This window comes from Pholcus phalangioides, unplaced genomic scaffold, assembly GCF_987345545.1.
Source record: "Pholcus phalangioides strain wild (caught in Gottingen) unplaced genomic scaffold, Ppha-v1.0 ptg000007l_1, whole genome shotgun sequence".
NCBI classification, from domain to species: Eukaryota; Metazoa; Arthropoda; class Arachnida; order Araneae; family Pholcidae; genus Pholcus; species Pholcus phalangioides.
Genome location: NW_028301600.1, coordinates 16,166,382 through 16,192,147, shown reverse-complemented (window position 1 = coordinate 16,192,147; position 25,766 = coordinate 16,166,382). Strand labels below are relative to the sequence as shown.

The 25,766-nt window shown below is 35.5% G+C and overlaps 1 protein-coding gene across 1 annotated transcript in view; it reads left to right on the top strand.

The window, feature by feature from the left end:
• The window catches only part of PAPLA1 (Phosphatidic Acid Phospholipase A1), a 105,370-nt gene that overhangs the window by 30,935 nt on the left and 48,669 nt on the right, over nt 1–25,766 (top strand). The window contains exons 7-10 of the mRNA XM_089232724.1: nt 653–794; nt 2,074–2,282; nt 13,901–14,154; nt 21,466–21,552. Of these exons, the coding sequence (XP_089088850.1) occupies nt 653–794; nt 2,074–2,282; nt 13,901–14,154; nt 21,466–21,552 (692 nt within the window). The remainder of the gene's footprint in view (nt 1–652; nt 795–2,073; nt 2,283–13,900; nt 14,155–21,465; nt 21,553–25,766) is intronic.

Sequence of the window (25,766 nt, the reverse complement as noted above, 5' to 3'; positions counted from 1 at the left end):
TGACCTGATATTTCATTAAGGTCATCAAGTATCATGTTATTTCCTGACCTTTATTTTTCGTGGTCATTAAATTACTTTGAAATGACATGATTTTTTTTGACTGACGTCATTCAGCAAAAATTACCAAATTTTTACGTCATATTTGACATCAGACGACTACTTGGAAAGATTTAAAAGAGGGAAACACAATGATATAAAACTAACTGATTAGTAAGTTTAAATATTACAAAAAAAATTTAAATCACGTTTTTGTGTGCAAAAAAAAAAAACCTTTATAGTAAAAAATAATTATTGGGATGTGGATATATATACAATAAATAAAAATGTAAAACCTGCCTAAAAGTCATTTCGGAAAATGGAGGGAGAGTGAACAAAAAACTTGAAATATCTAACTTACAGTATGAAAAACTTTGAATGTTCACAGCGACCGCAATGCAAATTCAAGACCCCATCCCCACCAGTAATATTCTAGTCCCTCAACAAAACACACCGATATGACGCTACCCACAGTGAAAGTGATAATGAAGCATCATAAAAACATATTCTAGGCAGTGGTATTTCTGAAGTTTTGCCTTAACTTTATACATTTATTTTAATATCTCTAAATCAGTCTTTTTTTTTAATTCTGTAACTTTTACTTTCTCACATCAAGTGGATGGATTTCGTGACATTGCAAACAAATTGATACCTGTTCACTTCAAAAATGATTATGAAATGAAGAGGGTTACAAGAGTTGAATTTTTACCTGTTGCATGGCATTCAAGTCTGCATGATAGAGATATGGGTTTTGACAGGTATTTTTTCCCATTCTTTTCACTTTTCAATGAATTTATATTGAACCGCAATATTGATATCTGTACTCTACTTTAGTTGGGTTTTATGAGTATGTGAAGTGTTAATTATTAAAATTGTGGTGCACAAAGTTTGTCATACATCATGTTACAAATAGTAGTAATTCTTAGACATGAATAAGAGAGCCTAGGTTTTGCAATACAAAAAATTTATTTTCACACAGCCTAACAATTGCTCTGAACTAGTCTGTTACATTATGTAAAATAATTTCACAGTTATGAAAAAAGAAGCAAAGTTCAAGTTGATGAGGTCAAGTTTTCCAAGAAGTTACTAATTAAACTACTCAAAAAAAAAAAAATGTTTGGTTTTACTCGTGATTTTATATGAACTAAAGTTTAAGGAAATTTTTGTGAGATAGTACAGTAAACTAAGTGAATAGTCTCGAATCTGTCCATAAATGTTGCATAGTCCAAGCCTCATGAATGCAAAATACTGCTTTACATGAAACATGTATTTGGTCCCTCTCCTAGACCAAAGTCTTCAGAAACATGTGTATTGCTGAGGTTATCTAGACCTTGGCTTCTAAATTGCTTGAATTTTTTAAGCACAGCTTTATCATGTCTACACACAAACTTGAGATTCTTCATCTACAAGTATAATATTTTATTAATTTTGTTATTCTTATATATCATGAATTTTTGCAAACTGTCATCTTGCAAATCTTTGACCTATTACTTGTATTTTTAAAATCATTCAAACATGAGAGATTTACCATCTTGAAGCTTAAAATGAGAATAAAAACAAATTTTAAACTCTGAACACCTGTTTTTTGGAGTCTAATATAGCCCCTTCTTAGGTGGAACAACAAAAGGAAGAAGGAATTAGTCTGATGTAGCGCAGACGAAGTTTGTTTTTGTGAGAAATGAGTGAGATTGAATTGAGGACTGATGTGTGATAATGATGATAGTGTCTTTTTTGACTCTTTATCATCACTGTACTGATCCTCAGTCTGATCATGTGTCTTTATTTTTCACTTATGAAAGCAGTCTGAACCATATAAGACCAATTTCTTATTCTTTGTTTCTTTGAAGAAGGAGCTATGTTAGACTACCCCGAAACAGCTATTTGAAGTTTATAATTTTTTTTAATTTTCATTTTGATCTCCAAGGCATTGGAGCACTTCTCATCCTTAATTTGCTCAAAAGCTTTTGTCTTTTATAGGATTTTCAATGAGTAACATGCATTTATAACTAAAATTCACACTACATAATCATTTTACAGGTCTATGGAACCTATAACATTGCCAAGTATTCAAAAGCTGAGACGTTTCACAAATGATACATTGCTGGATATTCTTCTATATAGCAGCCCAAAATATTGTCAAGCAATCATCAATACTGTATCGAATGAACTAAATCGCTTGCATAAGTTGTTCCTGTCTCGAAATCCACTTTTCAAAGGGAGTGTCTCTCTTTCTGGCCACAGTTTAGGTAGTTTCTGTGTTTAATTTTCTTATTTTTATTTATTTATTTTATTTTTTGCATCTCTATTATACAGTCAGGCTCGTTTATAACAAACATAGATAATGTAAGTTTTCCCATGTCCTGTAAATTTCATATGGTTTATCTATTTCATTGTTTTCCAACATGAAAGCTCACCTGGAACCCTTGATGATTAAGAAGCTATTCTGCAGAATCCTTAACAAATTTTTAATATTTCTTCAATATACAGGGTGTCCCAAAAGTCCACATTCGATCTGCTGAATAAGAATTGAAACTTGTAGTTTTTAATTGGGTTGCTATATTTTTGAAATATATGACATCCATATTTTTATGGGCATCTTTTTCTCAGCCACCTCGTTGGGCATTTTGCCTGTTGTGGCATTGTATTTGTATTTGATAAAAAGTGTGTAAAAAAATATGTGTTACACATATTTTGACCATATGACCCACATTTTAAGGGACAGAATTATTTTTCATAATATCTGGCTATTTCATTGTTTTAGTAAAAATTAATTTTGTCAAGCCTGCTAAAAAAATTCGCTTTGAAATTTTTAAATCATGAGTTCGTTATTTTAACATGAGTTATAGGCTCGGACATCGATGGAAATGTCCAGTTTTTTTTTTGGTCATCCTAGTTCTACACATAGCTTCAGAATATTGAAAAACATGCTCATTTAATCATTTTTTTCCACCACCTTCATTTTCTACAATAGGACCAATTAGACCGTTACTTAGACAGTTCACAACTGATTCCAAACGGCTTTTTTTATATTTCTCACCGAGAGGTTCATACTCCGAACGTTTGGTGTGCAGACTTTCCTCAATAGCAATCTGCTGTTTGATCATCATGGCACTGTTTTTGTAATAGTTCTCAAAGCAGAAAAGTGACTGGCAAGGACAAAAGAGGGTTTCAAACACACAACATCTCTGAGTATCTTGTGGCACAATTCATAAACATCTTATCAACCTGGCTACCATATTCCACTGTTATGTAAGTAGTATTCCACAAATGCCCACAGCTTTTCAATCATGACAACTAATACAAAGTTTCACTGATTTCTCGTTCAAGTATTCCCATTATAATTCACAAAATACAAGAAGCTGTCAAAAGAATAAGAACATAGTAAAAAAATGTTTCATGAAATACTCTTTAATGATAAATAAATAATATTAATAACAATACAGAACAAAGGAAAAAATTGCTACTCACTGTACTTGGTCACCTGGTTCATTATGAATTTTGGCATTCACCATTCTCACCCGAAATATAGAACGAGAGGTCAAAGGAAGAGAAAAAGGGAATCCTTCTCCCCTCGTTCAGTGCGCCAAACTAACACCAGCTATAGTAAATATGAAGATTATAAATTATTCAAAGATTTTTCAGCACACAAACTGAAATCATGGTCTCAGATGAGTGAAAAATTCCAACTTGAGTAAAAACATGAAATGAAAGGATGGCCAGTTTTTAGCAATTGACCCCATGCAGCTTTTTTTTCTGGAACATGCTAAATGTTTGCTTGTCACATGATATTACGTAACCAGCATTGATTGACATTGAGAGCCATTATGTGTTACTGTGATGCAGAATCTTGAAATTTTTGGTGAACTCGCCCACATGCAATGATGGTCACTCGTGAGAAATTTCCCTTACTCTTTTCATTCAACATTAAACAGAAGAATAACTGGAAGAAAAAAAAATGCAGATCATTGTCAATGGCTTTCTCAAGCTCTTCTCATGTGGTTCAAATGTCACAGATGAAGACAGGAGCAAAAAAAGAGACAACAGGACATTTATGAGTGAAAAAAACTTCAATTACTTTTTTAGTTTTCATTTCAACTCAAACTCCAAATGCTTGGAAAATTATCATTTCTATACATTGAATCTATGCAATTATTATGAATTAAAAAAATGTGTTGGCTATAAAATAGTTTTTCATTGCATATCGTCAACTCAAAATCCTTAAACTTTGATGATCGACTGATTGTAGACAGAGATACGGTATCAAGGCCGCTACTCAATACTTAGTCAGCTGGGGCAAGCACACATTTTGGCACCTCTTTGAATGTTGAAGAAGAGGCTAAAGGGTGAAATTTGTGCTCCCTCTGGCCTGGCGCCCAGGACACCAGACCCCCTAGTTAGAACTCCCAAGTCCTGTCCTCCCAGTTGCATCCCTGCCCAGAATAGTCTAAAAATACCCCTTCAAAGCACTAAACAGGCAATCAACAACATCAACAGCTAGTCACAAAGCGCTTGACAAAGGTTGGCGATGCCCTTAGAGCCGCAATGCATGGTTTGAAGAAACAGTGATGTCCAGTATATTTCTGTTTTCTTTTAGACAACTTTTAAAGAGCTTGATTCGATTTAATATCTGCCTTGCTTTTAGATATGGAAAACAAAACAAAAAAAAAATCTTTCTTGAAAAGTGAAAAATTATGTTTTTTTTTCTTTCAAATCTTCATGAGATCAATATAAGAATACTCAAAATTTAAGCAACAGTAATGTAATGCGAATTACAGTTTTTTAAGTAATATATGATTTTGAAAAATTTAATGTTGGCGGTAATTATTTTCAAGAATGATTATTATATAACAAAAAAAAAAAGCAATTAAAACCATTGGATTTTTGTGATAATTTCTTTGAGGTCTATAGGGTGGGGGAAGGAATTATTTTCAGCGAAGTTCCAGTTGTACGATTTTCACCCATATACAACATTTTGAAGTAGCCTCTTGAACATCATATAAATAAGGTTCCATTTGTGATAAAGAATCTGTAGAGTGGAAAAAATGGCCTCAGGCAAGTTAGAAAGTGAAGCTTTTCATTTTTTCACGATTGCTATTTAGGATTTGCTATTCAGAAAAGTGATAAGAACATAAAGCTCAATTGGCCATCTCAAAGAAGAGAGGTGGGGGGCACAGAATATTATGAAACAGTTTAAAAGTTCAACATCTTTGGAGGAAGACCCTCATAAAATCTGCATTTAGGTCTTGAGTTTCTGGAATACCAATTAAGAAGTCATCTTATAAAAAATTGCTTCAGGTGAAATAGTAACAAGAAAAATTTCAGAAAAAATAAGGGTTCCGGGTTTTTGTCATTTTTGATTCTGCGGAACCCCAAAAAGGATCTCACAGAACCCTAGGGTTCCACGGAACACCAGTTGGAAAACCCTGATCTACGCTATTTTGATTGCGTATAATAAACACAGATTTCAGTGAAGTACACCATAATGAATTTTCAACTGGTTTTCATGCACAAATTTTCAGGAATTTCTTTGTAATTGTATATAAATCTTCTTATCAGTAAATTTTACCTTTTTTCTATATGTTGATGCAACTGATAATGCACCCTTTCTATCCCTGGAAAACAGTCTAGTCTAGGGGGAGGTCAACCGGGGGGGAAAATTATTTTTTTCTTTCTTATCATGGCTTTTTTTTTTAAATTTAGATCTCCTTTTTTCCAACTTTAGGAAAAAATTGTGAATCTGACATTCTACATCAAACTAGCAATAATATCTGGCACTGCCTGAATTTTCTTTGTATACTGGGAGCATTAAAAAAGGACAAGCCATTGTTTGGAAACCAAGGTGACAAAAGTAGTCATTCCAAAAGTCATTGTTGCTGGTCATTGTCATCTGCCCATCTCTGAAGAACTTTTAATGTAGCCTATTATCTAAGTTGGGGCCTGTTTGTTACACATACAAAATTTGGTAAAGACTGGTGTGAAATTGCAGATTTGAGTAGAAAACATACACACAAGACAGACACACAGAAAATCAATTTATATGTATATATATATATAGATGTTGAGTTTTTCATTTAACAACACCATCTGCGATTGAAATTTGAACTTTCTTTTATTTATCAAAAAGAATTCTAGGCCATGATAAGTTATCTTAGTGCAAACTGCAACTTTTCATGTCATTGGGTTAATTTGTTATTAATTTGATATTTATTCTTCGCTTGATATTTATTTTTAGGGTTTGTCAGTCTTTGCCTGACGTCATTTTGTACTTGATGGGATAATGGAATTCTAAGAAATTTTTGAACTAAAGAAGTTTCTTAAAAAACAGATTATGTAGTTTTCGCGATTTGTCAGTTCCATATTTTATGGTAGAAATCCATAGTAGTTGGCATGTATGGTCTAGTAGGTCAGTTTTGAGTGTTATAAAAACCTCTTTTCTTCACATTTTTAAAAACTTTTCTCTGTTAAATCCTATTCTGCAGAAAACCTTATTGGGGGAAGAAAAGACTGAGGCTATATTTGGCAAAGAAAGACCATGCATTTCAGACTATGTTTTTTGCATTGTTAGGTTTCTTGTTTTTCCACCTTGAAAATGGCATGCACGAGTGCTGAAACATATGACAGTGTTTTCAAATTTATTTATATATTGCCTGAATATGTTGTAATTTTTTAAACTCTTTCTTTGCTAAACTTAGGCAAGTTATTGATTTTAATTACTGAGGTTATTTACTCCAAAAAATCTATTTCCAGAATTGCTGTAGAGCACATTTGCAGATTTTTAGTTGATTCAGACTTTGGTTGTGGTGGTATATTGTGTGCAAAGTTAGTGTTTGAGAACTTTAAGCTCAAAACACTATCCATCACTTCAAATGAAAAAGTGAGTGAAGAAATTCGCAATTCCTTGAAGTTTATCCAAGATTTTAAAGAACAAAGAAGAATTGAAGAGAAAGTTTTAAGATGGTGAATTGGAAAGCTATGTGGCTAGATTAAAAAGAGCTGATACACTACCACACTAGAGATATTTCTAGTGTGGTGTTAGCTCATATTGACTTTTTCCAGTGGAAGCTGGTTTTTTTTTGAATGGTTAAAAAAAGGGGGGGGGGACAAAAAGATGTTCCAGTTACTGGGCCCTTCATAAAAGAAAAATCATGCTTAAGCAAAAATTATTTTGCATTTCCAACATTCATAATCATATTAAGGAAAAAAACAATGATTGACAAATATTTCCATTGTCAATAAATATATGATAATGTAATGTATGGTAAATATAATATGTTCATTTAAATTTTGTAGGATTTTAATTAAATTTTTGACTTTTGTAAAAGTTATATTAGTTTAATCTCTATTTTAAGAATACTCAGAATATTGAAAAATTTGTATTGTGCATTTAAGTTGTTTCATTTTGCTTAAATGCATCATTTTTCAAGCCAGTACAGATATAACAAAGTTCACATGTAACGAATAGTTTTGCTGTTTTTCTGATTTTTTTTAAGCTGTCTGATTGTATTTACTTTTGACTGTAATTATTTTTCACTGAACCCTTTTGTTAAATGACTTAAGATAAGAAGTTTTATTTTTATTTGCATTTCTTTAACTAACTGCTAGTCAAATGCCCTAAAGCAGAAATATGCCAAAAACAGCAACGTACGTCACAGAAAAATCTCTGGAAGAGTTTTAAGAACAGATAAGAAAATACTGTTATGAGAATTTTTACCACAACATTAATACAAAACATTCTGCTTTGGGGGGGGGGGGTCAAGCGCAATTTTATTGATTATTGTAAATACCAAAAATTCAAATATTAATTATTTATTGCTGTATTTAATTTGAGGTTTGAGGTTATTTTTAGATTTTTGCTACAGGTTGATACAGGTTATGTTTAAAGCAGGTCATCATGTTTGTTGTTGTGTTAACATTTCATGATAGTTTCAGTGAAGTAGAATGTGTTTTGGTTCAAGAAAAAGTTTTTCATGTGTTTCCCTGAAAATTTGTTTTTCTTAGTGAACTACTAAGGTTTGCACCACAGTTACGTTTAGACATGGGAGTTTCTGTGATTTAGGACAATGTTGGGTAAGATCTCCTATATACAATGCTGATTCAATCTTTTTTTATTGAAATTGTTGCTAAGTACAGCCTGGCTTTAGTGGAAGAAAATCAAGTTTGTCCAAACTTGGAACACTTTCCCATGTTGGGCGCTGTTGTCCGAAGTTGGAAAATGCATTGTCGTTGTTATGTTTTTGAATGTTTATTCAAAACATTCAAGACGGTGTGGTTCAACAGTGCAAAAATGCATGTGGTATAATGCAATTCTCGATGTAAACATTTTTTTTTTTGGTAAAACATGGGTAAAACAAATGTGTTTTGATTTCCTGATGGGTTTTTACGACATTAATGATGTTTCAATAAATGAGATAAAGAGAATTGTGTGTGAAACCTCTTAGCATCTGCGGAGATTGCTACACTTTCGTCCTCCAAATTTTCAAACATTTTGATGTTTTGGTCTTTGTTCATTTGTGTCAGACAAAGTCACTACACACATTAATGTTTTTGAAGTGTGATCAAGATTTTCTCGTTTTTCATTTTATAAGTTCATTTGTATCTTTTTTCAATGTGTGATAACCTGTGTTATTTTCTTACCACAGGACTTACTGTGATTTTGTCATTAAGGTTGTGATGTTATTTTTGATGAATAAAATGATTTCTGTGAACTGTTTTTTTTTCAGTCTGGTGTTGTCTTAGGACTTTTTTTAAAAGGATTTAACCTGTCCTAAGTTAAAACTAAGGCACTCAAACATGAGACAGCACGCAAAAACTATACTGGCGCAAGTTAGGGTACCCGCACCTAACTTGGGACAAACACCATTTTATTTGTTTAGGTACTAAATGTGCACCTGAAATTTTCAAATTATCAGTACAAAAAGCCTAGACATACCTTCAGAATATGAATTTTTTTTTTAATTCTGACGTTTCATTTAATAGTTGATTTTTCAGTGCAAATTTCAAAATTATCACAAGTATGAACACTTGACTGCATGTTTCTATGCGTAGCATTTTAGATAAGTGACCATATTTTTAAATATTTGCTTCAATATTTTGATCCAAGTTTTTGGCATGAAGTGCAAGTCGATTCAACAAAACTGATTATTTCAGTTTCAAATTGAATTAGATGGGAGTTTTAGAAGACAATACCAAAACTTATTGTCTCCACTGTGAGTCTGTCTACTGTGTCTGTGAACAACAGTTTTCGTATTCGGGAAGCATCAAGTCCCACTCTCCCACCCCAAGTACCATTTGAGAAGAATTTCTAGGAAAACAAGCAACACCATGATCGAAAGTAGTATTGCAATCAGTGACCAATCTAAAATAACTGATTTGCTAAAAAAATCAAGATCCAAGTGAAAAGATTCCAGGATTTGACAAATATGCCCAGCCTATTAAATTGTTTCAAGTGAGCAGCTTTAATTTCTTTATCTATTTCTATATTTGCTTACATAAGGCAGATAGGTGCATGAAATGAATAAAATATATTTTATAAAAGCATGAATTAATATTGTGTAGTACTGTGAAATAGTACAACTTTGTGCCAAGGTTACAATATTGTGCCACACATGATTTCCAAACGTCAACACATTCTAGTGGTGAATGGTTGTGAAAGTAGAAGTTCAGAAAAATACTGGTAGGAAGGTACATGTGTATGTAGAGGAAATATTGGGTAATAATAACCTTCCTAGTTATCCCGTGCGTTTATCCGAAAATTATTGGTGATTTGCAAGTTTTTGGTGTTCATGAAAAATTAGTCTCCTTTGGTTAGACCATTTAGGGTTTCCTGAGGGATCTGGTAAGTATATATGTTTATTTCTATATCATCTACTACAAGTTGGTGCATTGGGGGTTTCTAAATGTTTTTTTGTTTACCAGTAGTATCACTTGTTATTAATAATCAGAACTTTGTGTTACATCTTTGTGCCACAAATTTTTTCCCAATTTTCATATTTTATATACAGGGTGATTATAAAAAAACTATCCCGACATATGGGCCCCTAACTATCATACCATTCACAGAAACTGAATGAAATTTTGGCATAAGGTATTTTGAGGTATGCGCTCAAGAATGATATGGAAAACAACAGTGTCGCTCTAACAGTTACGGTTACAGTGAGAAAATTTCGAAAATATCAAATGGCAACACCAAGTTTTTTGTATTGGAATGCGATCTCCATACTGAAAAACACTAAATAGCGTTGGAATGGCACCTGTAGCACGAAAATCCCCGGAACTAGGCAAGGAAAAAGTAAAAAGGACTTTGCAGTGCACCAGAGCATTAATGTTTGTTTCATTCGTCACACCGTTTCTTCGGCTGAGATCCCAGTCTGATTAGTCCTCCACAAAACGAGAAGAAGAAACCAAGAAATGCAAATTTCGGGTTCTACGTAAGACACAGTCATGACTGTCGTAGTCACGCTAGGTGAAAGAAAAGGCACTGCGAAATGTGAGCCACATATGTTGCTTTCTGCCATTCTGAACAAGATGCCGCTTTCAGGGGAAGAACGTGGGAAAATCGTAAAGATTTATTACCTGAATGGACAAAATGCCGCAGAGACATTGCGTGTTTACCGCAGAAACCATGGATTACGGCGAGGCCCGTGCACTGTCAAAGCTGTACGGAACTTGATTCATAAATTTGAAGAAACTGGTTGCACATACGATCGACCTCGGTCTGGACGACGTTCCGTTCCCATGGAAGCTGTTGCAGAAGTTCATCAGACGATAAGCACAGTTCGTCCCGCAAGTGCACGCGATGTTTCACGTGTTCTGAATCTGCCGAATTCAACTGTCCGCAAGATTCTGCGCTCTGTTCTAAACATGTTTCCGTATCGATTCCAGCGTGTCCAGATGTTGGAAGCGGGAGACTATCAGTTACAGCTGGATTTTGCAAATCAATTCCTTATCCGGTACTATGAAGATAGCAGCTGGCCTTTACGCATTCTGTGGACAGATGAGGCGCATTTTTCGTTAACTGGTAACGTGAATTCGAAAAATTGTGTGCACTGGGCAGACAATAATCCACATGATGTGCTTGCACGTCCATTACACAAGGAAAAAGTGACTGCGTGGTGTGGTATAACGAGTACGTTCATCCTCGGCCCTTACTTTTTTGAATAGGTTACTGCCGGTGATCTGCAAACATGTACAGTAACGAGTGCTCGCTATCTGGGCATGTTAACTCGTTACGCGATTCCCGCATTGCAACGGCAAAATGCTCTATCTGAAGTGTGGATGCAAGATGGCACTCCTCCACATGTAGGGTCTTCAGTCAAACGTGTCTTAAGTCAACAGTTTGGTGACAGAGTTATCTCCTGTCATTTCCCGTTTCCGTGGCCACCAAGGTTTTCTGATCTCACACCAATGGATTACACCTGTGGGGATATCTGAAATCCAAATTGTATCAGTTTCGTCCGCAAACTGCATCTGATTTGAAAGATGCCATCAGAACTGCGATTCAAGAGATTCCTATTGCCATGGTACATGCTGCAGTGTTATCCACCATCTGCCGCATGCAAAGTGTCATCGTGTGTGAAGGAGGTCATGTGGAAAATTTGTGAAACACAATAAAATGCTTTATTTTATGCTGCTTCTCTGTCCTTATTGGTTGTCCTCACTTTTAGCCTATCTACCGCCGGTGATTTTCATGCTACAGTTGCCGTTCGAACGCTATTTAGGGTTTTTCACAATGGAGATACAAAAAACTTGTACAAAAAAAGTGTTGCCATTTGATATTTTCGAAATTTTCTCACTGTAACCATAACTGTTAGAGTGACACTGTTGTTTTCCATACCATTCTTGAGCGCATACATCAAAATACCTTATGCCAAAATTTAATTCAGTTTCTGTGAATGGTATGATAGTTAGGGGCCCATATGTTGGGATAGTTTTTTTATGTCAGTCATGACTGTGTCTTACGTAGAACCCAAAATTTGCATTTCTTGGTTTCTTCTTCTCGTTTTGTGGAGGACTAATCAGGCTGGGATCTTAGCCGAAGAAACGGTGTGACGAATGAAACGAACATTAATGCTCTGGTGCACTGCAAAGTCCTTTTTACTTTTTCCTTGCCTAGCTCCGGGGATTTTCGTGCTATAAGTGCCATTTCAACGCTATTTAGTGTTTTTCAGTATGGAGATCGCATTCCAATACAAAAAACTTGGTGTTGCCATTTGATATTTTCGAAATTTTCTCACTGTAACCGTAACTGTTAGAGTGACACTGTTGTTTTCCATATCATTCTTGAGCGCATACATCAAAATACCTTATGCCAAAATTTCATTCAGTTTCTGTGAATGGTATGATAGTTAGGGGCCCATATGTCGGGATAGTTTTTTTATAATCACCCCGTATATATATATATATTTTTTTTTTTGCTAATCGGTTTGAAAACTGAAATGAAGTGTCTACTTATTTGATGATGTAGAGGAGAGAGAGTACAAGGTGATGCACAATAATAGGATGAAAATATTTACGTTATTGTGAAATATAGTAGAAAGTTTAGTCCAGGACTGAAGGTTTCCAAGCCAGACAACGAAAGAGATGTACTAGTTTCTGCTATGGTGAAGAAAGGAAAGTATTGGACGTGGCCAGATCCTGCTGACATCGTCTTGTATCGTGAAAATCAAATTGTAAGGGAAATAAGTCCACCAAAACATGCAGGCAATAGCACGTACCTAGTTGACTCAAAGCTGTGAGTGTTCTTCATAAGAGGGTTTAAAATTGTTAAAGGTAGATGTGTATCAAACCTACCAACAGTTCCTTAATGAAAAAATTTGATTAAACTTGGTTTCGTTGTTGTCTATCATTTTTCATTCTCCAATTTATAAAAAATGTGAAAAAAAGAAAAATAGGGGTTATAATGTTTGGGGTTTTTTTATTAAAACATATATGTGGAAATGACAAACACTGATCGAGTTTATAATGCATTTTAAAGGCAGAAAAAGGGATGGCCTAAAGTTGTATCCCACAAGGGTACAAGATTGTGGCTCATGAAAAAAGTCTCCCTCCCTTCTTGTGAAACATAGATTTTTTCTGACACATTCAATAGAGGTGAGATATGTAGGTATAATGAGTAAAGCGTTCAGGCAAATAAGTGCATGATTGAAGGAGATACTTTTCAAAAACCTCAAAAAGTGTCACAAAGTTGTACCATTTTATGGTATATAGTTACAAAAACATTGTATTAAAATTTCTGTGGTGTTTGGTCAGAGCATGACATCTCCAAAAAATTGCTTTTTGATCTAAAAGTAAGTCTTGCTAATTATAACTAATTAGAAGTGAGATAAATGCACAAATACAGGGGTATGGCTAAACAACATGCTGATGTATGATATTTTCATTTGTATTTGTGTGTATGGTTTATGTTTGATTTTCAAATGACAATCAAAATGCTTATGTCTCAAAAATGTTATTTTGGAGTTATGTTCTGACAAAACAGCACAGATTTGATTAATCAATTGAAATTTTTTGATTAATCAGTTGAAAATTCTAATATATTTCCAGCCCTAATAAATAGTGTTAGGAATGGCTGGATATTAGAAATTTGAGAATAGTTAAAAATGTGGCTGCTTTTGAAATTTTGATGGTCCTGAGATTCAGACCATCTGTTTGTTTGGACTGATTTCTGAAAAAAATGGTGAAGTTGGTTGCAGGGTTTTGTGGAAATGCTTTTTTTTTATCTGTTATGAATTTATTTATCTAGTTTTCTTGTAAGAAAAGTGCTATATTGAATAAGTGAATTGTCATAGAATATTAGTTTTATTTAGTCAGTTTCAATTCTATATGCTTTCGTTGCATTAACGTTTGGTGTAACTTTTTTTTTCAGGATCTCTCATATTGTTTGACATCCTTTCTAACCAGCAGTTACCAAAAAGTGATATTGACAGCACAATCACTATAGGGGAAAGCACAAAATCTTTAACTTCCATTCAACAAAGCCCTTCAGACTGTACCAGCATCTCTAACAAACTTTCAAATGAAGCAAGTTCAAGTTCAGAACTGATTGCCTTATTTGATTCCCTTGATCTTCAACAGTATCTAGAACCATTTTTAATGAAGAAAATGGATGTTGAATCTTTGGTAAATTTCAGGCATGAATTGTGTTTGATCACAAAAATGAGAAATTATTTTTGTGAAAAACTTAAGTGGGTAAACACAGTAGTAGTAGTTTATTTCCCACAGAGGCACATGAATTTTTTTTCTTAAATTCATCTCCTCTTGGTACATAATCTTTTGTACTCTGTATGAACTGCATAGAGTGACACCATTTCCTCTTGGCACCGTTTATTGAACATCAGTTCAAAAATGGTGGATAGTGCTGATATTCTGTTTTCATAAAGGGATTCGTATCAATTTTTCATCTATGGTGTATGGGAACTCATTACCAATCCTCCAATATTATTAAATGCAATCATTTTGGTAGTCTTGGGTTTCTCATGCTAGATGGCAAATTTTGGTTTTATGTATTCCTTCCCTTTTAAAACACTTGAGTGGGTAACTAGCATTACTACCAACCAATTAGAGGCATATGAAAAAAAAATATTGAATATCACTTGGAATGAGGTCACTCAAGTCATTCTGTATAAAATATTTTATTTTTTTAAATTCTCTTTATGAAGTCATTTAAGTCATTCTGTATGTGATATTTTTTAAATTCCCTCAAACTATAGATATTTTTTACTATAACTTCTCAAATAAGAATATTTATTTGCTTTCCACAGAAATGATGTCATCTAACACAAACAGTATGAAAATTTTACCAGAAATTTATCACTAATGTAAAATATATCAAAATCTTATTGCTTAGCGTTGTGCTTATATATGCTCCAAGGCAAAGTTTCCCAAACTTTTTGTTTGATCGTCCCCTTCTTCAGAAATTGTTCTCTCTCATTGCACACATTTGTACACATTTGAAGTCTGACTTTTGGAAGAAATCAGGCATGATTGATTTTGATAATAGCGTAGATCTGATGTAACTGTCTCTAGCTTCATGCCCCATACTTTAGTTGAGGCCTCGGTTACAAGTTAGGCAACCCTGCCACCTCAAGCCAACCCCTACATCTATGTTATGCAAACAGCTTCTACCCTCCCCCCTGGACCATTCCATCAAACCCTAGGGTATGATGTTGCCCTTTTTAGGAAACACTACTCTAAGGGAAAAAATGTCAGTCCACTGTAGCTTAATGGTGTAGCACTCACCCAGACTGTGAGGGAACAGAACTTTAATTTCCCATAGAGGCACATGAATTTTTTTTCTTAAGTTCATCTCTTGGTATACATAGTCTTTCATACTCTGTACGAACTACGTAAGAGTGACACTGTTTCCTCTTGGCACCATTTATTGAACATCAGTATTGCTGATATTATGTTTATAAAGAAGGGATTCGTATCAACTTTTCATCTATGGTGTATAGGGAACTCATTACCAACCCTCCAATATTAAATCTTTAAATGCAATCATTATGGTAGTCTTCGGTTTCTCATGTTAGATGGCATAATTTTGGTTTATATATTCCTTCCTTTCTATGCTTTTAACATACTTATGTGCGTAACTAACATTACTACTAACCTCACCAACCAATCGGGGAGACGTGAAAAAAAAGTATTGAATATCACTTGGAATCTGCAATAAACTGTAGTTTTATTAGATAAGTCCCAATCTAATTAGCCCTCAGAGTGCAGAAAATGACAGTGGTGCAACAAAAAAAAAAAGATCAAACTAGCATCTCATGTAAAAATCCACTAACCTGCTTCATTATATAATTTAGTTATAATTTTTGTAAACCAGGATGCACAACCTTCTTAGGCCAGATATGTGAGTTGGCTGACTCTTGTGGGTCACGAACTGGTGTGCTTGTTGTGTGATTGATACTCTTACATACACCTTTTGTGGGCTGCATTTGGCTTGCAGTATGGAGCATTACGCACCACAACCTGGTACGTAACCTTACCCACCACAGTATGGAGCAGAGGTTGTTTGAGTTCCCCCCAAATAAATTTTACAAGAGAGGGCTGAGCCCCTCAATAATCATATACAATCAGGGCTGCAACTAGATGCTTAGTCACTCGGGGCAAGTGCGCATTTTGACTCCTCTTGTAATGTTGAAGGAGAGGTTTCGGAATGAAATTTGCGCCCCCCCCCCTTGGATCCAGCTTCCAGGGCACGAGACGTACCTTCTCCCCCTAGTTGCGGCCCTGTATACAATGCAACACACCACTCCTCCATCCTGCATAAGGGCTTCAGTCCCCCCTTCAATGTTTTCTACATTTTGGGGCCTCTGGTAAGGAGGTTGTGCCCCCACCTTTTAACCTTTTTCCCTTGATCAACTTACATACTTCGGCTAATTTTATTAAAAATACTCTCTTACTTTTTTAAATTATAGCTAATTTTATAATTTTTTGCTGAATTTAATGAAATCGGTGAAAAGTGAGTGGATCAGTACTAATTGTTTGTAACTGATGTAGAACAACTCCAAACATCCCAAGTCATTCATACAAGATCTTCATGAGTATACAAATTCTATTTTATCATCAAGTTGCTAAATTTTACTACAGGCGAGTTCGGTTATAACATACACCCTTGGTGATTCGAGAAGTGTATGTTATATAACCAGGGAATCTTGGAATTAGCAGTTATATATATTCATAAAATGCTTTATTGAGATTGTGGGAGTCAAAATAAGCTTATGCGAGCACAAAATTGAATTGATGGCATAGGTGGATACAGAGGGAGGAAGTGGAAGAAGTGGCTGCTCCCTCACCCGAAAAATCTGTATTACTAGCATAAGGGGAAGGGTAGAGGTGGCATATCTCCCCCTCGTTCACAATATAACCGTCTCTCTTATTCAAAGAGCCTGTATCCACTTACGATTGATAGTAGCATGTATACAGTATCTCTTCGATACTTTCTGAAAAATTAGAAAACATTCTATAATATACTACAAATAATAGCTATGCATTAATTTGTTTCTATTCATATAATTCAAGTTCATGTAATAGTTTCTATTTAAAGATGTCAGCAACATGTATTTAATACAGAAAAATAATTAAAATATCCTTTATGTATTCACATAAATTTTGTTTACAGATTGTGATAGTTAAAATAGCAAAAAATCAAAAAATGTTAATGAAAATATTTAACAATAATGAAGTTTATAATTTTTTTTTTAAATATTCACTGATTTTAGCTTTCCTCTTTTTGCAAGGTCTGCTTACATATAAATTTCTGCAATGCCGAAAGATGTTCTGTTTGCATGTGTCCTATATTTATAAAATATCTTTCAAGCTTTTTTTTTTTATATTGAATGCCTCTGATGTAGTCCATATATCAACTGCAGCCAGAACAGAATCTTTATGGCAATCATCACCTTTGATAGCATTGTCATCAGCTTGATGAGAATCTGCATTGATGATATAAATAGTTTCAAGACAATCATCTGCGGTTGCCTCATCCAAATTCACTAGAGCCAGGACCGCAACTAGTGGGTTCAGGCAGGTCTCATGACCCGAGGGAGCGCAAATTTCATTCTGAAACCTCTCCTTTAACATTACAAGGGGGCATCAAAATGCACGCTTGCCCCGGGTGATCAAGCATCTAGTTGCGGCCCTGACTAGAACTACTATTGATCGAGCTCCACAGGTCGTTTATATCAACTGATGCAGTAGGTTCAGAAACATTTGTCAAATTTTCACGATTCTTCAATGCGGAAATTGCTTTCAGCCAACAGATCTAAATAGTTTCATATTTCACCTGCTTTTAAGCATATGCTGTGTGGATAACACCATCCAACAACATTAATTTTGGCATCTGCCTTTTCAAGTTCTGCCATTATTTGCTTCAGAATTTGGCAATGATAAAAACTTGGACCTTCTGGATGATACCTTGGTGTAATCGTTCTGTTTGGCAGTGCTATTAGGTGGCAGAAAACTGATTGTAATATTAGATAACTTCATTTCGATGTAGGATGGATGTTTATCCATTATCAGAAGAATCTTACAATTTTGCCTTTGTAGTTCTCTATTCCATCTGAGCAGCAAATCTTCATAAATTTTACTCATTATCCACGCTTTTGCATTGGAATAGTAGATGATAGATGATGGGGGAGGGAAGATTTGATATTTTTAAAACATCGAGGATTTGTGATTTATTTTTCCCAATCACAACCAGTTTTCGTTTATCACTCCCATCTATATTACAACACAACACAACAGTGATTCCCTCTTTGGGGTCATTCAAGTATTATGTCAACTTTGATGGGAGAGGGGAAGGGGGTTTTGGATTTGCTGACTTTTGATGACAAGGGGAAAGGAGGGTTTGAATGATGTTTACGTAATCAACTGCCCTTTATTAAACTATTAAATATTCTTAATGGCATCTTTACTGAGTGGGCCAAAAATGAGAAAAACCTTTCCCTTGTTTGTGGGCACCTGAACTGATATTCCCCCTAATGTTAATAAGTCCTCTATAGCAGTGGTTCTCACCCTTTGGAATCCTGTGGCCCAGTTGAGTATTTTTTTCAAGTGGAAGGCCCGGTCATAAACAGAACAAATGGGAAATAAATTGGGAAAAATTAAACAATGAATCACTCATGGCCCGGCAGTTGAGAAACACTGCTGTATAGAGAAACTTTAGTGATCTCCAAATGTTCTGCGAATCCTTCAAGTAATCTCAAAATGTGTCTGGGAAGCTTAAGTGCTCTATAACTGCTTTGCAGGCAATTTAAGTGCTCTAGAAATGTGGCGCAGGCCATTTAAAATGCTTTGTAACTGTGCCGCACATCACTCAAGTGATCCATAAATATGCCATGGATCACTCAAGTAATTTGGGAATGTGCCACAGGTAACTTGAACACCTAAGTGTTCTGAAACTGTGTCGTGGATCACTTATGTGTTAATCTGTTAATGCGCCACAAGCTGCTCAAATGCTCTGGAATTGTGCCACTGGTCACTTAAGTGATCTATAAATTTGCAGTTTAGTTCATTTTTACAAAATTAGGTTTGATGTGGCTGCCCACATTAGATAACCCTGAGGGCCACGGGTTGAGCATATATGGTTTACAGGGTGGGTCGCAATAAATTTCTTAAAAATAAATTTTGAGATCTTAGATTTCAAATGGCATTGAAATTTCCAGAAATTTTGATTATAATAACACATGAAGGTATTTTCTTCTGATATAAGAAAATACCTTTAATTAAAAAAAAATTTTTTTTTTTACATAATAAAAACAATTTTTGTTCATCTGGTCATCTGGGGGAGGGCATAGGGGGCTCATGCCTCCTTCTCTGGCACGTCTCTGATCCCAATATGTGTTAGGAAGGGACAGAGCTGATGAAATTTAGCTGACAAGGGAGAGGGGGGTCAAAAATGGTTAAAAGTCTGCTGATGTAATACTTGAATGGCCCCTCCTGCTCATTTTGCCACTGGTACATTTTTCACCTTTTATGTAGAATAAACCCATCTCATCTACAGTGTAAAAACCAAATTCTTGTATTCTTCCATCAGCAAAGGTGCATTCATGCAGTACAAATTCACCACATCGGGATTTATAAACCCTGCTTCACCACACACAGTTTTGAACACCATGCCATGCCAAATCGGAAGTAGTCTGGTGCTTGAAGCATAGGCGGAGATTGACTTAGAAGTCTGGGGGGGGGAGCACGATGATGATGATGTCAGCTCATATATACATATATACATTAGATCAGTCGACTCCACCTTTGACGCTGGGCCCCCCCCCCCCGTATCTCCGCCCATGGCTCGAAGTTTGAGTGCAATTTCCAATGCTTTCTCTAACATCATAGAGCCCCTTATCATGAGATTTTTTGATCTCATTGTCTTAAACCATGTAAGCAGTTAATCTTCCATATCTTCATGGTCGAGAGCATTTTACTAGCTTTTAGCTACTTCTCTCTTCCCTGTCCCAGCTTTCTTCATCACATGAAATAACTGTTCTACTGTGTCCATTCAAATATTTTTTTCTTTCTCTTTGCATTTGCTTTCAAATATTGTAAAATATGTAATTTAATTGTAATATGTAATTTAATTTCTAATTTGTATGGTATTATCATAGTTGACTGAGGACAAATAAATTATGCTATGTTGTGTTTTCATGTTTTGAAAAGTGCATCTTTTTCTAATCGGACATTCCACTGCAACTGTACTTCCTACAGATAACCTCTTTAATTCATGATGCTCTTAATGGTTGCTTTAGAAAATACTCTTTCTTTTTGCAACAGCAGCATAGGATTTTTTTGTTATTTTCTATATCGTCAATTATCACAACCTTTTCTTCTAGTGAAATAGCTTTCTGCTTTTTGGTTTACATGGTAGAAAAACAAAGGGCATCTATCACCAAAACTGATGTATGAATTGTGATTTGCCTTGTCTATTTATTAAAGTAGCTCAGGAAATACAGTGAGCAAAAGAAATCTACACCACATGAACTAGCAACTGAAACAAGTTTGGAGACAGATCGAATTGAAGCTGAACAAAATAAAACTGTCTGTGTAGTTATGGGTATCCCCTTCATCTCCTATTTGTTGCTGTAATAGACAATGGTCAGTGCCAACACCCTTTGTAGATGAGATCTCATCTTTTTAGATGATGATGAAAATGCTGTTCAGGATTTCCTTGAGATTTATAGTGGAAATTTTTCATGTACTATTGCTCAACTACTGCTGTGGTTAGTGTGGAAATAAGAACCAAAAAACCACTCCACAGCCACATGGAAGTTTACATTAGGATCCAGTAAGGTTGAGCTGAGGGAACTAGGCGCTAGGGCTTGAAGCAATGCCCATAGAAAATACAAATTTTGTTCTTATGAGTCTGTTTTTGACTATATTTTTTAGTTGTGTGTGTGTGTGTGTTTTTCTTTTTTTTTCCGATGCAGTATGTTATACCCAAATTATTTGCTAGCTTTTGGGTGTCTTTTCCATATGTTATAACCACACCGCATGTTTAAAGTGAGGTATGTAATAACAGAGGTAAAAATATATTGAAGTGAATGGGACAAGTTGTGGATAACGAAACCATATGTTATATCCATGGTATATCAGATATCTTATAAATGTACTTGACTGTATATCCTCATGAAAATATATTTTACTGTCTAGCCATGGTTAGATGAATCTCCATTGGCACAGCATAATTACCATTTGTAGTGAAGGACAGCAGTGTCTTAAATCTGGTTTCTTGCCATAACCATGAAACTGGAAGTACTTAGAATTTCTATTTTATCTTTTTTTTTTGAACCTCACTCTGTTTTTATATAAATTTTTATTCATAACTATATAGAAGTTTTGCTGAGATTTCAAGATCCTTGGCTGAGTGATAAGAGATTTTTAAGTTAGAAAGTTTTGTACACATTTATAATTTTGTAATCCGTTGGGCAGATGGTGTGTGATGAAAAGAAGCTTGAGGAGTTTGGTTTGCCAGTTGAAGCCAGAAACAAACTTCTAGAAAATATCAGAAATACAATAGTAAGTATATAGGTTTGATTTAGTTGCATATTATATAGCCATGTTATTATATCAGACTTGAAGAAAAGACTTTAAATGTACCGTAATTTCACACAACTATGGTCCAAACGCCCATGCTCATTAAACAATCGATAATCGAAATGCTAACAGCATCTAATGGACTATTTAATTCCTAAAGCAAAGAGCATGGATAGTGTAATTTGGAGATATGGTTAGGATGCCCTCTCTCCGATACTTTTCCACGAATCAGCTGTTAGTTGGGGGTTATGTTTTTCACGTTATCTTGTCAGCTGAAAACTTCCTCAGCTACAAGTTAATACAACAAGCTGTTCTGCACTATTGATGTTCTGTATTACAGGTAATTTAGCACTTATATATGTTTGATAAACATTTTTACTGTTGTGTGCGTGTAAAAATATTTATAAGAAAAATAATAGAAAATTATACTTTGCTCTCAACTATGGTCTAACCATTTTTATGGACCAGAAGTGTTACCCACAGTTTTGCTCGTGTGGGTTTAGTAATCTGAAAATTACTCATAGATGATTCCCCCATGTAACATTTGAACCCCTCATGACCCCCTTGGAAGATGAATTTTCAGAAATCCCGTCTTAGTGGGTATCTACTTTATAAAATATATTATTGACTAAATTTCATATTTATGAATTCAGTGATTTCGGCTCAGTGATGATTGCTCCATATAACCTTTGAACCCCCCCCCCCATTGAACCCCCCCTTAGCAGTTGAATTTTGAAAAACCCCTTCATAGTTAGCTTTACATAATTAAATGAAACTTCTGACCAAATTTTATAATGATAGCTTCAGCGGTTTTGGCTCTGTCTGATTCTTCTATGAACACCCCCTTTTGACCCTCTTAGGGGTCAAACTTAGAAATTCCTTCATCGTCTAGCAAAGAGGATAAAGATGGTATATGATATAGTTGTAGTACATTCTCTCAACTATGGTTCGTAAGCAATTTATAACACAAAATATTTGATGGACTATAGTTGGGTCTTCGTAACACAACTATGGTCCAAAATTTAATTTTCTAAAAAATCCATATTTGAGCTACATAAGGAATAAAAAAAGTGTTTAGCATGAATGCTTGATCTTTCTACAGGCAATATCAGCAAAACAAAATTTTTGAATCACATGAATACAGAAGTTCAGGGCCATATTTATGTTTTTGTCGCCTGTGGGCTATACAAATTTTGCCACCCCCCCCCTCCCATTCCAGTCTAACTTTCCCCTTCCACCCCTCCCATGCCATTACTAATAAATCATGAACAAACAAAAGACAAAAAAGTGGTACTGTGTATAGTTGCGCTTAAATTTTACTTTTCTGTCCTGTATTCGTATCCTATTCTGATCCATGATTGCCATATAACAGGTGGGGTGCTCAACTTCCATCCCGTAGGCATCTACAAATCGGGGAAAAACACTGATAAATTTAATTCCAATGTATGATACATTCAAGTATGAAAGTATCTCAGCACCAGTCAATGGTACCAAGATACTTTCTGCATATTTATTTAGTCTAGCAACAAAACCAATAATGCATTACATAATAACGCACATCCTAAAGTGTATTTTGAAATAATTAAATACTAAATTTTTTCGTGGGCCGATTAAAATTCTAGACGGGGCCTGCCAGTGGTTTGTGCACTCATGTGATTTAAATGCTTTCATTACTTTAATATACAGAGTGTCCCACAATCAGGGACGTCGAAAGTATTTTTGACCAGTGGGTGCTCACACAGGCGTTCGCCGGGGGAGGCACCCCCCCCTCCCCTGCTTGAAAGATATCAAAAATTAAAAACTTATTTGTAAACATAAATGTTAAAAAAAACACATATATTTTTTGGTTATACCAAAAAATATATGTGTATACCATGGGTGGCTTAAGCCTTGGGGCAAAAGTCTCACCATGCGAGACGACATTGGTTATGCCTCACTATGGCATATAAGCCGCTTCAGTGAATTGATCCCAAAAATTCACAACCTAGCTAGATAAAATGTATAAAAAATTAGTTTTCTCCTAGTGGCATTATACAAATACAAATACAAATACAAATACAAATACAAATACAACACCACAACAGGCAAAATGCCCAACGAGGTGGCTGATAAAAAGATGCCCATAAAAATATGGTTGTCATATGTTTCAAAAATACAGCAACCCAATTAAAAATGCAATTAACACAAATTACAAACAATATATACACATGATAAAATATTATACAATGCCCATAAAGAATACTTATGGTTGTCTTATTCTAAGAATGGATAGCTTCCCGATTTACCCCAACATGTTTATCGTATTTCTTTTTAAACGTGTCAATTGTGTTACAATTTACTACCTCCGGGGGTAAGCTATTCCATTTATTAACAACCCTATTGGAGAAAAATTCCCTGCGACACCATAACCTTGCATTGTCCCTCACCAATCGATACTGGTGTCCCCTTGTAAAAGCAGTCGATTGGCGGTGTACTAAAAGTTCATGGTCCATCCTATCCATCCCATTGAAAATTTTGAACACTTCGATCATATCTCCTCGACACCTGCGTTCATCCAATGTAAACATATTCAAAAAATGAAGTCTTTCTTCATAACTCAAGCCCTGTGTGCCAATAAGGACACGCGTAGCTCTTCTCTGCACCCCTTCAACCAAGTCTATGTCCCTCTGTAGGTATGGTCTCCAAAACCTTACAGCATACTCCAGTCCAGGACGAACTAAGCCTCGAAAAAGCGGAAGAATGACTTTAGGAGAACGCGAAGAGACCTTTTTGAAAATGAGACCAAGCATTCTATTCGATTTTTTGACAACCGCTGAACAATGTTCAGAAAACTTAAGTCGCTCGTCAATGAGAATTCCCAAATCGGTGACTCTAGTTGCATCCGGGATAGTGACACCATTCAACTCGTAAGAGAACCGTGGGTTGTTCGAACCAAAATGAGCGACCATGCACTTATCTACGCTAAACGTCATGCTCCATTCATTTGCCCATGCTGCAATCTTGTTTAAGTTGGTCTGGAGCAACTCCCTATCGCTTTCATTCCCGATTACCCCCATTAGCTTCACATCATCTGCGAATTTGCTAGTAATTCCATCGATACCCTGATCGAGTTTATCGATAAAAAGTGAAAAAAGTATGGGGCCAAGGACACTTCCCTGAGGAACTCCACTTGTGACGTCTGTCCAACCAGAGAATTCCCCGTTCACCATAACTCGTTGCGACCTATCCCTTAACCACGATTCTATCCAATTCAGCAAGTTGCCCCCTATTCCAATCTCGTGTAAACGCTTCAAGAGTTTGCCATGTTGGACCCGATCGAATGCCTTCTGGAAATCAAGGTAAACCACGTCGACATTTTTGCTCTTACCCAAAGCCTTAGTCACGTAATCATAGAAGCAAAGGAGGTTAGTTACACATGACTTCCCCTTCCTGAACCCATGCTGATTATCCGACAATACATTATTCTCGTCTATCTACTTCACAAACTGCCTTTTGATGATAATTTCCAAAATTTTCGCGAGGGAGCTCGTCAAACTCACTGGACGATAATTAGACACCACTTCTCTACTACCCTTCTTAAATATAGGAACAACGTTAGCCAGTTTCCAATCTCTCGGGACGATACCCTCAGCAACACTACTCCTGTATATCTGTGCGACTGGCCCCAACAATTCATTAGCACCTTCCCTGAGAACCCTGGGATAGATATCATCTGGTCCTGGTGCTTTGCTTGCACATACATTTCTTAGAAGATTTAGGACCTCCACGTCTTCCACTTGAATATCGTTGAGCGTTTTATTACCCCATGCAACACCCGTATATCGAATATCATTATCTCCATTAAAAACCGACGCGAAAAAGTCATTGAAAGCACTACACATGCCTACATTGCTCTCTACTTTTGAGCCTCCTATCGAGAGGGGGCCAACTGTCCCCTTACATCCATTATTGACGTATCGAAAAAATGATTTTGGGTCAGAGCCAATGTTATCTGCCAACCTAGATTCAACTTGCTTTTTACTATCCCTTATCGCTTTCTTCAACAGTCTTCTTTTATCAGTAAACAATGATAGGTCACCTCGTCCACTTTTATACTCTCTGAATGCTCTTTTCTTTTCAAGATAAAGGTTCCGCACGCTATCCGTGAACCATAGAGGGTGTGATGTACAAACACGCTTTTTTCGAACAAAGGGTAT